Consider the following 15,772-nt stretch of genomic DNA (forward strand, 5'->3'; position numbering starts at 1 on the left):
AAACCACTTTTAGGATTTTTGAAGCGTGAATGCAATCGGCAGAAGTACAAAGCTAACGTTAGGCTATAAACGAACTACACGACGGTCGCATGAGCACGAGACAACGAGGCGGACAAGTTGGCGTGATGAAGTCTTGTAGTCTCATTTAGCCACCTGTTAGCAACCACCTATTTTAAAGACATGTAAAAGCTTCAAAATTCATGAGTGGGATATTTATTGATGTATTTTATATCGTAGAATGAAACGTTAAAATCTCTTAAACTTGTTTTCACCACAGACCTTATTTCAGGCATCTTAACTAAAAATCCATTCAAATAAACCATTGACTTCCAGTCGAGGGAACCGGAAGTGCTGAAATGCTAACTCATTTCCGGGCTTTGGTTGGGACTCATTCCTGCACCACTCTATTAGAGGTCACACTAAAATTAAGCAGGATGTAATAAAAATGTGTCACAACTTTTGCACTCAAACTAATGTTTCAGTGCATACCAGTGCCAAACCCAGCAAAAATACGTTTCAGCCAATTAGCATGTAGAGTAAGCATTAAATCGAAAAAGAGGCCTTTTAATTAAGCTCGTATTTGTCAATTAATTGTCTGATAGAGTATAAAATTAAAATAAATGCATGTGTATGCAGAATATTCTGTGTGTGGACACAGAGGATCACACAGGATCTGGCATCAAGAAGGTGACAGAATGTTCTCATGAGAGCAGCTGGCCATGCCAGAAAAGATTTTCCCATCATCCTTCTCTGCTGTTTCTCCTCCCTTATCTTTCCCCTGTCTACTCTTTTAGTCTGTTTTCCTCTCTCTCTCTCTCTCTCTCTCTCTCTCTCTCTCTTCTCTCTGTCATGTCTTCTATATCTGGCAAACCCTTAAGAGTTGCTGGGGGGACATACAATGTGGATGAATCCTGGTGCTGTCTTCCTGATTGTTAGCAGCTGGTCAAAGTAAATTAACACTGCTCTGCACTTAGACCAAAATTTGTCTGAGAAGGAAACATAGCAATCAGATTTCAGACATTTTATACTTTTTACTTCTGATCTTTAGTGTTAGTGTTTAACGGTTCTCTTGTGGATACTTATGGATCTACCCAACACAACTATTTTGTAAGTATTAGACTAGCAGAGATATATTTTGAATTTGTTTAGACAGTATGTTTGACTGTTCTTACCTGCATGCCACACATAAATATTTTTTTAAATAATGTGAAAAAAGGCAGACATTGTGCAAATTTGATCAAAAGAGTAGAGGGGAAATAAATATATTTCTGAAAATATGTTTGAATGACGGAAAACACAATTGCTTCGTTATACTCTGATGTGTCCTGACGGGAAAAAAAATCTTTTACCATTTCATGATGTTTACATGTACTGAGCTACTGAAACACATTTATTTATTCAGCATTTTATTTTGATTAAGAATTATTCTGACATTCATGGATCCTACATTTAGCAAATAACATATGAATTAAAAAAGCACAAATGCTGCTTGGTCTATACTGGTAGAGACATATTTGATATTTAATTTATTGCAGTAACAATGTTATAAATGTTACTTGTTTAATGTAACTATTAACATGGTTAAATTGTAAAAGTGGAGCCTCTTTGCAATATTATTATGTAATAGAGGTGCTTTGTGTGTACTACACTGACTGCCACTACTAAACATTTGACTTAACATTGTTAATCAGGCATAAAATGAAAAATGTCACTTAGTGTCTTTGGCTTCAGTGAAACTACTTTTTAATCAATATAATGAAATCAAACTGCGTTAATTGAACTACTGATGGCGCTAACGCCCTCATATAGTACATAGGTTAATTAACCAAGTAGTCTGACAGCATATCAGGTTCGATATCTCTTCACTTAGGTCTTGTGATGAAGAAATGTGCAGACACTCTCTGAGTACCAAGTGTACAGTAATGAGTCTCATTTACATAAACACATTCTGTTTATAGCTCAGTGTTTGCTGATGTGTCTCTGCCTCTCCAAGCAGATGGCCTCCCTGCAGCAGCAGCAGAACTCTCTGATGAGGAAAATAAAGAGGACTCTTCCCAGCCCCCCTCCAGAGGAGAGTCCGCTCCCCATTGTTACTCCAGCACAAATGTACAGCTCTCCTGGCATGCCCCAGAGGGTGCTGCCCAGACCTGCCCAGGGAGTCACCAAGGCCGGCCTGCTGAGCGAACTGAAAGCTGTGGAACAAGAGTCGTCGAAGCTCCGCAAGCAGCAGGCTGAACTGGAGGAAGAAGAGAAAGAGATTGATGCCAAGCTGCGTTACTTGGAGCTAGGCATTACCCAACGTAAGGAGACCATGGTGAAGGACAGGGAGAGGAGGGAGCTGGCTTACCTGAGATGTATGGGGGATGCTCGGGACTACATGTCGGACAGCGAGCTCAATAACCTCAGGCTGGTAGCTGCAACAGGAAACTTCGATGCTAACGGTCTGCTGACAAGGCCAAGCACTGCACCGTTGAGCCAATTCACTAATGACATCAATGCAACCTCCCAGTATCCCTCAACCTCATCCTATATGTCTTATCCATACCCTCAAAGTCAGCCATCAACACAGCAGCCTGGCTCTGCTTACCAACAGATAGGTTTCCAACCTCCTCAGTACCCATCATCCTCTGCACCCCAGCCAGGAACATTCCAGCCCCATCCCCCGCCAGGCCCCGGCTACCAGAACCAGGCAAACTACTCCAATCGCATGTATGCCCAGACCTCCTACCAGACAGACCTTGGCATGCAGCAGCATGGTCATCAGGGCTTCCATCCCCCTGGTCAGCCTATGCCAAGCCAGACCCTTCCTTACCCCAGCCACAGCTCCTACCAACCTGGTCTCCCCTACCAGCCCCAGGCAGAGATCCTGACAGTCCATCAAAGACCGCGGCAAACCTCTTTGGCTGACCTTGAGCAAAAACTCCCAACCAACTACGAAGTCATCAGCAACCCAGCAGTGTCAGTGGCCACATCGGCTCCAGATACTAACTTCGGCTCAGTGTACAGCAATGCATATGGTCAGTACCGGCCCCCGGAGCCTGGCCTGACTCACGCTGTGGAGAGCCCCACCTCTGCTTATGCTTCAGAGGGACTCTACACCTCTAACCTGGAGCAGAATATTCCTAGGAACTACGTCATGATTGATGACATCAGTGAGTTGACAAAGGACAACACTAACCAACCTACCGATGCTCTAGGCCATCCTGTGGGAGGGCGGTATCGCAGTGAGAATGGCCCGGCACGAGGGAGCGCCTACGGTAGGCCTGAAGACGAACCTGTGGATGCTTATGGCCGACCTACAGGAACTGCAGGGTACCAGAGTACAGTGGACAGTCGCACCAGCACCACAGTAAGTGGAGGCTCTTCCTATTACTATGATGATTATAAACACACGTCACGAAGCGGCTCCAGTAGCCACAAACTCGCACCCAAGAATCTCGCCCCTGCAGTAGTTTCCTCTAAACGAAGTAAGCACAGGAAGCAGGGAATGGAGCAGAAGATTTCTAAATTCTCCCCTATTGAGGAGGCACGGGATGTGGAGTCAGACCTCGCCTCTTACACAATGACAACATCAACAGGAGGCAGCTGTACAGTCGTGTCCAGATCCAAGAAGCTTCAGGACGATGTCACCTACGGTATGAAGAAGAACGCGTATGACCAGCAGAAATATTACGGAACCAGTCGCGATGGTCTTGAGGAGGAGGATCGCATGTACAGCTCTGGCAGGTCCAGGTCTACTGGATATGGTATGGACAAGATTTCCTCTAGAGATGCCACAGGCCACAGAAGTAAATCCTACGAGAGGGACGCCATGGAGCGGTCTCAGAGGGGCAGCCGCGGTGGAAGGCCTCCGATGCGCAGCCAGAACTCAGAAGAGGAGAGTCCACTCAGTCCTGTTGGGAAGCCTGTAGGCATGGGAAGAGACACTGGCATACCAGACGCCCATGACGTGAGGAACCAGTATGGCTCCAGCCATTCGTTGCCAGACGTGCAGGACCATCACAAGAAAGACCTGCCCAGGAGTCATGTCTATAAACCAGACGACCCTTACCTTGTAGATGACATGCACTGTGCTGTTTCTGACAGTGAAGGTAACTGGTGCTGAATCTCATTTGTGCTGCCTCCCACCTTTACTGTCTGCTGGAAAGACACTGCATGCCACGTGTGGACTTTTTGAGAAGAGCGACATTACTTTGTCTTGTTTGTCTTGTCTTTTTTTTTATGGAATGCTCCCTGTGATGAATTCAGCCAAAAATGCCTGTTTTATATATCTGTTTTGCACGCTTCATTTTTAAGTGTTTTTTTACTTTTTTTTTTTTTTTTTCTTTTTCTGTTGGATTCTTCAAAAATGTGCATGGCTCTGGGATGTGGAGCATGTCTTCCCAGTTATTTTGCATGGCTTCAATCTGCATGCTGCTCCTTTCACCGCTTAAAACAATTGACTGATGATGTTTGTTTTGGTTTTGAAAGCCTATCATTTGGGCCAAGAGGAGACTGATTGGTTTGAGAAGCCTCGAGAGGCCCGCGCTGATCGCTCAAGACATCATGGAGGTGGAGGTCACTCATCCACAGGCAGGCGTAGTAAACACACCTACCACGATTACGACGAACCTCCAGAAGAATACGGTCCCCAGGATGAGTACAACCAACAACGCCAACACTCTTCCTCCACAGGATCGCGGGATCACCGTCACCACGGCGGCAGCACTGGCAGACACACCTCTTCTCGCCACGCCTCGGAGGATCCCAGGTCGACCCGTCCTTCCAGGACACACCCCAAAGACCCGGCAGTCCGCTCTGATGGCAGAGGCTCTTCATCTGCACAACGAAGGGGTGGTCCAGACTCCCGTTCCGCCCAGGGAAGCCCCCGGAATTCAGGCGACTTCTCTCGAGACGCTGGTCATCACCACGGCACCGCGGGACGGACCCAGAGACCCCAAGGAGATCGCACAACCCCCAGAAGGCAGGAGCCATCTGCAGCAGGGCCTAAACCACAGCAACAGCAGCAGCAGCAGCCGCAGCAGCCGCAGCAGCAGCAGCAGCAGCAGCCCTCTCAGGGCCATACTGGGCAGCAGCGGTCAGGTGGCCAGTCTGGGAGACATCCAGGCTCTGAACCACTTGATGGTTCCCAGCAGGCCCACCAGCAGCAGCAGCATCCACAGAGTGCACAGCAGCAGCAGCATCCACAGAGTGCACAGCAGCAGCAACATCCGCAGAGTGCACAGCAACAGCAGCAGCAGCATCAGCAGCAGCAGCAGCAGCCGCCCCTGCAGCACGGCCAGACCCCTCAGAGCAGCCAGCCTACAACAACCATCGCAGGAGCTGGACCGGCACAGCAGCAGCCCAAATCTGGTCAAGCCCCACCACAGGGACGCCAGCCAGGAGTCGGGTCAGCAGCAGGGCAGCCGGCTACCACAGCGGTGAGTAGACCTCAGGCTGGTCTTACTTTACATACATTTGGCGTCATGCAGCAACATTCTCTTACATTTCTGTTATATTTTCTCTTAATTTTCTGTTAAGAGATAAAAATAAGAGTAGTCAACTCCAGATGCAGCAAACATTCTTAACCATCAAAGAAAGAAAGAAAGAAAACGTGATTTTCCAGAGCAGTATTCAGAAGCTGAACACACGCAATATCATCAGGGGTTTTATAGTCTTAACTGGGATCAATGGACCAATAGTATTTCTTTGACCCACAAATTGAATGATCCAATAATTATAATTACTCTAAAACATCTAATAATCTAAATTTGATTATACGATATTCATGCGTTTTTGTTATGTTCCTTGAATTTAAAACGTATGTCCTACAACAACTTGTGGACTGAAAACAAAATGTTTTTTTCTTATCTTGGTAAGAGTGCTCTGTACTCGTAAAATGTTCTGTTACCTAAGAGAAGAGCAAAAATTGGTGATTCCTAGAAATCAATGGGTACTAACAAAATAAGAACAAATCATGGCTACAAACAAAAATAAGAGGAAATTTGTTCGTATATGGCTTCCTGCATGAGGCCCATTAAGTGTTTCTACTTTATGTTATTAAGAATGTGCTACTTTAAAATCCTGTATTGTGTGGTATTTTCTTATTAAAATGTTGCAAGAGGCTGGTTATGATGACAGATAATAATTCTAGTCATAAAATGCCATTGTTGCGGTGTCTTATTAAACATTCAAATAACACTTTTAAATGTCATAAAAATAAGCAACGGCTGTTTGTTTGATGCTGGATTATAGAGTGTGAGAACAGTCTGACTCACTCAAAACAGACACTTCGTGGATAGTGAGCATTATGTAAACTATACACGGACAGAAATGGGCAGGGAAAAATTAAGAATTACACTGAGATAAAAAACAAAAGCATATCATATTTTTTGATTAACTATACTATAACTTTATAGGAGGTTATATTTCAAATGAGATTACATTTAAAATATAGTCTAGAAAAATATATATAGCAGCATTTCAATTTTTCCCTTCCCTCAATATTTGTCTTTGTTATGTTCGACAGGCAAAAATGGATGCTCCACCTGCAGCAGCAGCAGCGACAGCAATGAAACCTACAGCAGGAGTCCCAGCAGCAGCAGCACCTCAGCCTACCAAAATAGCTACACCTCCTCTTACAGGCATTGGTAAGTCTCTGTTCCACCATTAACATAAACCGCACAATGACCACGGGCAAACAGCGACATATGTGACGGTTGTGTTGTTTGTTGTTTGCAGGCGCCAAGGCCGCCCCTGTTGGGATCGGTAGCAAACCCGTAGGTATAGGCAGCGCCGCCCCACCAGGACAAGCACCTGCTGAAGGGGACAACGTTCTCACGAAAATGCTGCAAGGAGGGGCAGCAGAGCAGGCGGGAAAACTGGGAGATGGTACAGTCATGAATAAATAAATGTTTAACTAACTGAAATACAGCTTTTCTTCGGGTCTAGCAAATGTTAAATCCACTGTGTTGTAACTTTTGTTTTAAAATAAGAGACTATTAATACAGCAAAAATCAAGATTCCTTGAATGGGTTTATTACTGTTTAGCTTAGGTTGTTTTCTGATATCCTTCTCTTTGTCATTCTCACAGCTTTGTCTGGCCTTGGGAAGAAGTTCACTTCATTTTGGTGAACTAAAGAAAGGAGGGTAAGTTTTTTATGAAAGTTACAGGCATTAACAACTCAATATGTTTTAGTTTTTCAAACTTTAAAGGTACAGTGTGTAGGATTTGGCGGCATCTAGCTGTGTGGTTGCAGATTTCAACCAACTGAGTACTCCTCCGTTCACTCCTCTCTTTCCAAGGCCGCGGAAGCGTGAGCCGCCGAGTGCAAAACCGTGCAATACCGTTCACTTCGCTCATAGGCCATCCTTACCATAACAACGTTACTTTTGGAGCAACGAATGACGGCTGGTTGTACCACGGTTTTGCACTCTGCATCTCACGTTACCGCAGTTCAGAAGAGGACCCACTCTCTATGTAGATATGAAGGGCTCATTCTAAGCTAAGGAAAACACAACAATTCTTAGTTTCAGGTGATTATACACTGATGAAAACATAGTTATGAATATTATATTCCATTTTTGCCAATAGATCTCCCAAAATGTTACACACTGTTCCTTTAAATTTAGAAGCATGGGTTGATTATATGATGGGAGGCAACGGTTGGCAGCCTACTTATCAACAGAGATGATGAATTGCTTCCTCGTAGTACATTATAGATGTTTGGTAAATGATAGAGTATATGTTTGTTGTTTCACTTGTTTATTTTGAATCAACTGTGCTTTTTCTTTCAGGGTATGCAGAGATGAGACAAGATGGATTGGTAGCTTTGTGCTTGAAAAACCTATGAAACTGCATTAAATAAATTTCACATTACAGAGGAAACAGAGGAAGAGAGATCCTGAATGCATCAGTGAGTGTCTCATTAACTCGTCTTTATCCATTTGAGAAATGGATACTACTTTATGGACATGTCTTAATGATAAATATTGTGTCACCTGCTCCACTAAGCAAGTGAAAACAATGTTGTCGTAACATTTTTTAAAGGTATAATAATGTGTTTTGTGACACTTCCTTTGTGTAAAACAAAAGCAGTAATGCGGGAACTGTAAACTGATGATCGCTGGTGATATCATTGGTTTTAGTTTCATTTAGAGACACCAAACTGTGAATGCTGTCACACTTTGATTAATCGATTAAGTGTTTTATCAGCTGGATATTTACATACATTATCATAGTTCGTATCTGCATGATGAGAAGACTCAAGCGAAGTGATGACTGATTAAATTCTGCGATTGTATATTCTGACTGATCCGCTGTACCTTTCCCCTTCCCCCAAATTACTGAACAGAGCTGGAATCAAAGGATGCCTTGTCAGCACTGAATTCCCCAGATATGGGCACACGACTGAGGTGAATTAAATAAGGGCGATCGCTTCGTCAGCACGGTGTTACAAGACATGAGCAGGAGGCTGAAGAGGCCTGAAAGTAAGTGGATGCCTTGTCACAACAAACTACAGTCCCAGAATGATGATTGTGGAGACGTCTGATGCCTCATTGGACCAATGGTAAGTAACTAAAAGCCATTTACATAAATCTGTGTGTGCTCATGTACGTGCGTTTGTGTTGCTGGAGTTAGCTTTTTTTGTCGGTTTTGCTTTTGTTGGCGTCAGCGTTTTTCACTGCCGTGTCAGATCAGGTTGTTAAAGTCACAGTCCGCTTGATGTGCAGAGGTGAGAGGCCAAGACCAAGGGAGGTCAGCACTAGTACGGTTTACCTTCTGACTCCACACACGCCCAATAATCTGGGCCAAGCACACTGAGCTATAATTAGCCTGAGAAGGCTAACTGTGGCTTTGCTTTAATGTCACACACGCAAAGACACACAGGGACAGGAGCACATGCAGACACAGAAGCATGACTCATGGTGAGCATCACTCATTACATGGTAGAACGAGCTAACAAACTAGTTCTGCTCAATGGAGCACAACTACAGAGGAGCACAAATAAAGCAATTTTCAATGCACTTTATTTAGCGTCTGTCAAAACACTCGCTGGGACTTGCACAGGATGAAGGTGAAGGTCCATCATTCAGCTGTTACGCTGTCTGTGTTTGACACTTGGATTAATATCAGCAGCCGTATCAAGTCATCTCTGTGTCTCAGGATTCAGGGGGGGAATGTGGAGATAAACCCGACTCAGTACTTCTCTGAGCAGCAGGCCAGCCTGCTCAGCCCTGTGGATTACTGCCGATATCAGCAGGGCTGTGATTGGCTGGAGTGTCACACAGGAAGTAAAGGAGAGTAGGCTGGCAGAGCTGTAACATAAACATTTCAGAAGGTTTCGGTCTATGTAAGTGTGCTGTGTAATGGCCGTTGCAAAACATGCAATTTTTAGAGGCCCAGATCATTTTAAAATTAGGATTGTCAAAGTTAACGCAATAATGTGTTGACGCAAATTCGTTTTAAGGCCACTTATTTCTTTAACGCAATTGATCTTTCAGAGGTTTCAGAGGGCTCAGTTTTAAAGCTAGAGTGAATATACTGGTATCATATGAAACTATAACACCTAAGGAATCTATGGTACCAACCATGACATACTAGGTTGTCAGGAAGGAGGCTAAATAACGCTCCAAACATACGCAAAACTTTGGCGTGGAAAAACTGTCATGGCCATTTTCAAAGGGGTCCCTTGACCTCTGACTTCAAGATATGTGAATGAAAATGGGTTCTATGGATACCCACGAGTCTCCCCTTTACAAACATGCCCACTTTATGATAATCACATGCAGTTTGGGGCAAGTCATAGTCAAGTCAGCACACTGACACACTGACAGCTGTTGTTGCCTGTTGGGCTTCAGTTTGCCGTGTTATGATTTGAGCATATTTTTTATGCTAAATGCAGAACCTGTGAGGGTTTCTGGACAATATTTGTCATTGTTTTGTGTTGTTAATTGATTTCCAATAATAAATATATTAAATACTTGACAAATCTCCCTTTAAGGTAAATTTTGAACAGATAAAATATGCGTGATTAATTTGCGATTAGTCGCGATTAATCATGGACAATCATGCGGTTAATCACGATTAAATACTTTATTATATAATATTTTATAAATATATATATAATATTTCAAATATATATATATATATATATATTTTTGTAAATTAAATTGTTTGTTTATTTTTATTTCTTGTATTTATATTGCTTTGTATTGCTTTTCATCCTTTCCTTTTATTTTGTGCGGGCATCTGATCTGGAGAATTTCATATTGCATAATTATTTATCACATCTTTGCTGTCTCTATTTCAGGAGGACAACAACGGTCAATAATGAGGATGTGGAGAAGCGGAGGAGAGAGGGGGAAGGGGGACTGGAGGCCAAGCTTCCCCTCCTCCTCCTCCTCCTCCTCTTCCTCCTAGAGGAAGTCTCCTGAGGTTTGTGTGACAGTAAAGGCTCGCTAACTGAAGCACCTGGGTATCATGGGAGAAATTGGCCGTGCATGTCTCGTCTTTCAAACAGCTCAATAAAGGAAGCCTCACAACGCCCTCTATAGGAATTGTAATGGAACACCACTCATGTCTGAGGAGTGCACATCTGGCAAGGATATTTGATTCTACATTGATGTCTTCACAGCCTTTTCATGCAAAACACAGTGAAAAAAGAAGAAGATTTTCATAGGTTTTCCTCGTATCAAAGATACCGATCTTAGCAAAACACAATGACACCACATACCTGGAGTAGACGACGTGTATCACGGCAATGACAACCAACCTGATGTCTCCACTACAACCTTTGACTGCTTGGTTTCTCTGATCTCTACAGTACATTCCAGTATAGGGGATTTGACCCTTTATTTGAATGTGTTTTTATTTCTCCTCTTTTTCTTTTGATGTCTACAGAATGCATTGTGTAAATGTGGACATGAGAATGCACGCACAAATATTTTAAAAACTGAAAAAAAAAAAAAAGAAGAAGCCCATATCGAAACTTTTTCACCACCTATGAGATGCCACTAGTCATCAGCTGTAGGTTTTTAGGGAAGGGAAGTACTACCGGTGTGCCCACAAGTGTGAGATTCACACAGATGAGAGGACCAAATGAAAGAGTGGCCACGGCTCTTAATTAGCCATCGCAAAGCCATCGTTATAGTCGGCCCCAGAGCCGACTGTAACGCTCTAGGGCCGACTATAAAGAGGATAAAGCCCCAGAGGGGACTCTATCCTTTTTATTGATTTGTCTCATCTTTTAGTTTCTTTTCATTTTTGCCTCACTGAATGGAAGAGCCTTATTCAGTACATGTTTTTACTTGTATACCTCATTATGTTTTAAAAATGTCCATGTCATCATGCGTTTTCTTTTTACACGACTGTATACTATTGTATGTACATAAAACAAATCAGAGATCTAATTATGTAAATTTTTGTCATTTGTGTATTTATGGAATCACTGTTTTTGTTGTTGTTCTGTGTTTTTTTTTCTTTGGTAAAAAAAACTTTATATTTTTCACTTTTTATTTGTTTGAATCTGTTTTCTTGCATCGAATAATTTGCTTGTTGATTTTTTAAAAGCAATAGCATGCAGAAAATGGTATATAGCACAATCGTATTAATGTTGTTTCAATTAGTGATGGGAAATATCAAAACACTTCTGTCGATAAATAGCCGTAATACAATTTGTCAGAGGGTTTACAACCACAGTACCGTGTCCAGACGTGCATGTTATGTGCAGATGCATAAGAGCATGCAGACGGGTACGAAACACACTCACACAGACACTCTCTCTCTCTCTATCTCTTGCAAAACATATATGCACACACATACTTTACACGCACTTTGCACCCCAGCTACACTTCAGAGCCGAGGTTAATTGTGTTCTCCACCGAATAGACATGTTGACCTCCGGCTGATTAATGAGGTTACCAATTCACCAATAAGATGATCTCACTAACAAGCTGGGCCCGCTGCCTCTATTTGTGCAAACACACACACACATACACACACACACATGCATACAGATACAGGAGAGGACGAAAGCAATTATCAATTCAAATGTTCTATGCAATGACTCATTTTGAACCTGGAAGTGATTCTGCCTAAAACAGTTTATTATCATCACTGTATTCACAAGAAAAACAACAACATTATGAACTAAGATAGTAAAAAAAAAAAAAGGAAAAAAAGGTCATGAAAATGTTTTTACTTAGCAACTTGTCTGTATGACTTTGAATATTGAATATTGAAACTAGAATTGTTTTTATTTTCGTGGCATGTTTTGACCCCTCACTCCCCACACGGGGGACTCGTTGCCAAAGGGTAAACTGTGTAGACTGTCGGTTTTGAATGTCCCACCATCATGTTGCTTTTGAAGCATGGGTTTGCTTGGCTTTGTCTGGCTGTTTGTAAGCCCTTCATTCAGTTTTTGTGCGTTTTTGGCTGACCTGGGCTCCTCAGTGTTTGGCTTGCAGTGACTGTCCGTGCTGCTATAAACCTGTGATACAGATGGTCAGCACTTCTCATTAATACTTGTCGATGTACATATTGGGTGTCAGTATAACCTGTGGGGTGAATGGAATGCTTCTATCTGATATTTCATTGTTCACTCAGCAGCCAAGACATTTGGAAAGGTGCATGATTAGAAATTATACTCTTGGGAGCTGTACCTGACTTTAAAAAAAAAAAAGGGTAAGGCATGATTTCACCAAGGTTTGCCTAACGAACCTTGACTTACACAGGCCAACGTAAAGAATATTGATGAGTGAAAATGTTCAGCCAGTCATTCACAAATCAGGGCATGTCATTTTGAAAGCACAAGCCTGACTGGCAGCACTTGCTGCTCGGTGAAACGCAGAAATGTGGAGGTTGCGTAACAGTGCCTCCAACTGAACAGTGTAAGATCTATATCAAAGCGAGGTGGAGATGGTCGAGATGCACGAAACAAAAACAGCCTTCAGTGCAGCTGTCCGTTTGACAGAAAAGGCAGACAGACACACATTCTTACTGTAAATACGAATTTGTTCTTCTGTACAGCTTTTGAGTTTTGAGTACGGCTGTCATGTGCATCCCCATGCCGTATTTGCTGCCAACTTTTGTGTATAAAAAGAATATTTGTTACCACAGTAATGAGGATGATGGTGAAAACTAATGATGATGATTATTATTATTATTATTGCATAAGCATAGTGTATGTGGCTGACTTGTATTGACTGTTTACAACAGTGGAACAAAACTCGTATTCAGAAACATATCCAGTCTGTGTATAGTTTCTATACATATCGTGTTTGTAAAACAAGAAGAAAGAACCTCCTCTCAGAGAAGAATGCCTTTGTCAGACTATCAGGAGGTCTCTGATTTGATGGATATGATCTTGCAAGGTGATGAGGGTAAAGGGAAAGCAAAAAAAAAATGAAACAAAAAATCTGGAAAATGTCATTCACTGTTGTAAGTGCAATGGGCAAAACGTCAGTCGTGTATCCATTGTGAAACCTTGTGTTCTATTCAGTGTATTCCTGTAAACAGATAGAGTAAATTTTGGTGCATCATGTCAAGTAATGTGATTAATGAAAATATTGACCCTGCAATTTCCAAACAGAGAGAAGAATAAAAAGAAAAGGAATATATTGTGTTTATTGTCTTCAGTCTGTGTGTGTGTGTGTGTGTGTGACCTATTTCCCTGCAGTGCTGATAGAGACACTTGGTAAGTTGTGTAGTAGCTCTGCTGCAGACAGAGGAGAGCTCAAGAGTAAGACCTCGAAGGCAACGAGACTGTTGAGATAAGACCGGGCTTTGCTCGCTGGAGAAGTGATAACTTATCCCAGTGTGGGTGGGAGGGAGGCAGAAAGCAGCGAGAGGAGAAGTGGTTGCCAATGTATAAGAGAAAGAAGGAGGTGTGAGCATGTGTGACTGAGTCTGCATCTTGTTACCGTTATAGATACAGCACAGTGAGATCAGATTTTCATTATTGATTAGGCTGCCGATTATTTTGTCGATTCAATCTTTGTTGATTCAGCTTTAATGCCACTTACAAATACAGCTGGAACTGCTGAGGAGGACAGTCTGTTTAGGTTTTTATGCAGGTACTTATATCATGAAGTAGTACGTCAGTGACAACTGGACTCTTCTAACAGCATCTGAAACCCCCTTTTCTAACGACTGATTCAGGGCGGGGGGGCTGTGTCACACAGTTTTTGTAACTTTCGAAAAAATCACTCAATTGAGAAGCAATTGGCCGGGTGTGTGGAGTCGTGAAAGTACAGAGGGTTTGAACTCTCTTTTTTCATTCTTCACAACCACTTCACTGACTCCACAGTTTAAAAAAATATATTAAAAATTGATGCAGCAGAACCAGAGATGGAGGTTCCAACTCACGTACTTTTTACTTTTAGTACATACTGCAGCTGCCCTTACAAAGTACGTACTGTTGCAAGCAATATGCAGACAATTGGGACATACAGTACTACTTCATCATAACATTGTGCCTTGAACTTTGACCCTCTGGCTCATATATCTGCAGTGCAGGGGATTGTGGGTCAGAATAGCCAGAAATGCATGCTGGCTTGCGTACTTCAAAATGTGACTGGATGCAGTAGGACATCCTGGTATACTGCATATGACATACTAAATCTTTTTTTCTGGCATACTCCTACTTGTATGGTAGTATGAGTATCGAGCCACTACCGTCAAGCAGAACTAGAGGTCTGGTACCTGACTTCTTTCTAACTCCACACCTCCAGACTTATTTCCTTTTCAAACTCTTCAGAACCAACTGACGCCGACTCAAGTGACATCACTTGAGGTAATTTATTAGATTTCATGCAGCTCCCTCTGGAGCCACAGAAGGCTAATTTACACAACTTTTTTTTTTCCACATGCAGTAGTACTCTCCAAGACCTGAAAAACAGACTTTGATGAGTTAAATCAGTGGAGTTCCCCTTTAAGGGGAGACTGTTTGAAAGCGTGCGTCACTGTCACTATCCCCATTTGTACAATTCATCATGGCTCACCCCTCTTTAAGGCAACACACATTCAAGTGTAGCCATTTGAGAACAGGTGCCGCAGTGGTTTTCAACCTTTTTCATGTCAAGGACCCCTAAATTGGTAGACATTAGGTCACAGAAACCTCATTTCATAAGATTTGGCGTCAGGGACGTCCTTCTAAAAAGATTTTGGTTGATAGATATGATTAAGACCAGAATTCTGTAGTTATAGGTAATTAACTGTGGCAAAAATGAAACCTATGATCAGAATAGTCACTTGTATAAATCTTTACTCACTTCAATAGTGAAAATAAACTATTCCCTATTTTTCTGGGGGTCCCCGGACCCCTGGTTGAGAACATTGGTATACAGTACACACTTTTGCCGTCAGATGTGGGCAGATGACACATTTTATGTCCCATAAAGCATACTGAAGCGTACTGAGACGTTTACTTGTGGGACGTTCACACCTTGACATGAGGATTGTTGAGGTCACATGAGGGCCGATCATATGTCACATAAATTGAGGTGATTAAATTAAATTTCAAGGCGATATCGCTGTATTCAGAGTTGCTTGATTGCAGTAATCACTCCTCTTTTGACCCATCTAAGATGTGTGCCGCATGTCTTTTAGGCAATTTATTAAGTCTGGACCTGAGGAATTGTCTAATCTACTATGTGCCATGTGTTTTTTGTTAGTAGTTGCTTCATCATAGATCTGTATATCCCGCATGTCAACGTGGTCCATATATTGTTTCTTTGAATAAGGACACATTCATTTACCACTTCTAATATGAAGAGAACTTACATTCACGCT

General features: G+C 42.4%; 1 protein-coding gene across 2 annotated transcripts in view; it reads left to right on the forward strand.

The window, feature by feature from the left end:
- bsnb (bassoon (presynaptic cytomatrix protein) b) overlaps window positions 1-13,599 on the forward strand; it is an 85,247-nt gene extending 71,648 nt beyond the window's left edge. For both annotated transcript variants that reach the window (XM_037769194.1, XM_037769203.1), the window contains exons 6-13: window positions 1,997-4,091; window positions 4,471-5,420; window positions 6,509-6,629; window positions 6,721-6,870; window positions 7,073-7,128; window positions 7,777-7,895; window positions 8,334-8,549; window positions 10,293-13,599. In XM_037769194.1, coding sequence (XP_037625122.1) covers window positions 1,997-4,091; window positions 4,471-5,420; window positions 6,509-6,629; window positions 6,721-6,870; window positions 7,073-7,113 — 3,357 coding nt within the window. In that variant the 3' untranslated portion in view covers window positions 7,114-7,128; window positions 7,777-7,895; window positions 8,334-8,549; window positions 10,293-13,599. The remainder of the gene's footprint in view (window positions 1-1,996; window positions 4,092-4,470; window positions 5,421-6,508; window positions 6,630-6,720; window positions 6,871-7,072; window positions 7,129-7,776; window positions 7,896-8,333; window positions 8,550-10,292) is intronic.
- The last annotated feature ends 2,173 nt before the right edge of the window (window positions 13,600-15,772 follow it).

Source organism: Sebastes umbrosus, chromosome 1 (genome assembly GCF_015220745.1).
Source record: "Sebastes umbrosus isolate fSebUmb1 chromosome 1, fSebUmb1.pri, whole genome shotgun sequence".
NCBI lineage: Eukaryota > Metazoa > Chordata > Actinopteri > Perciformes > Sebastidae > Sebastes > Sebastes umbrosus.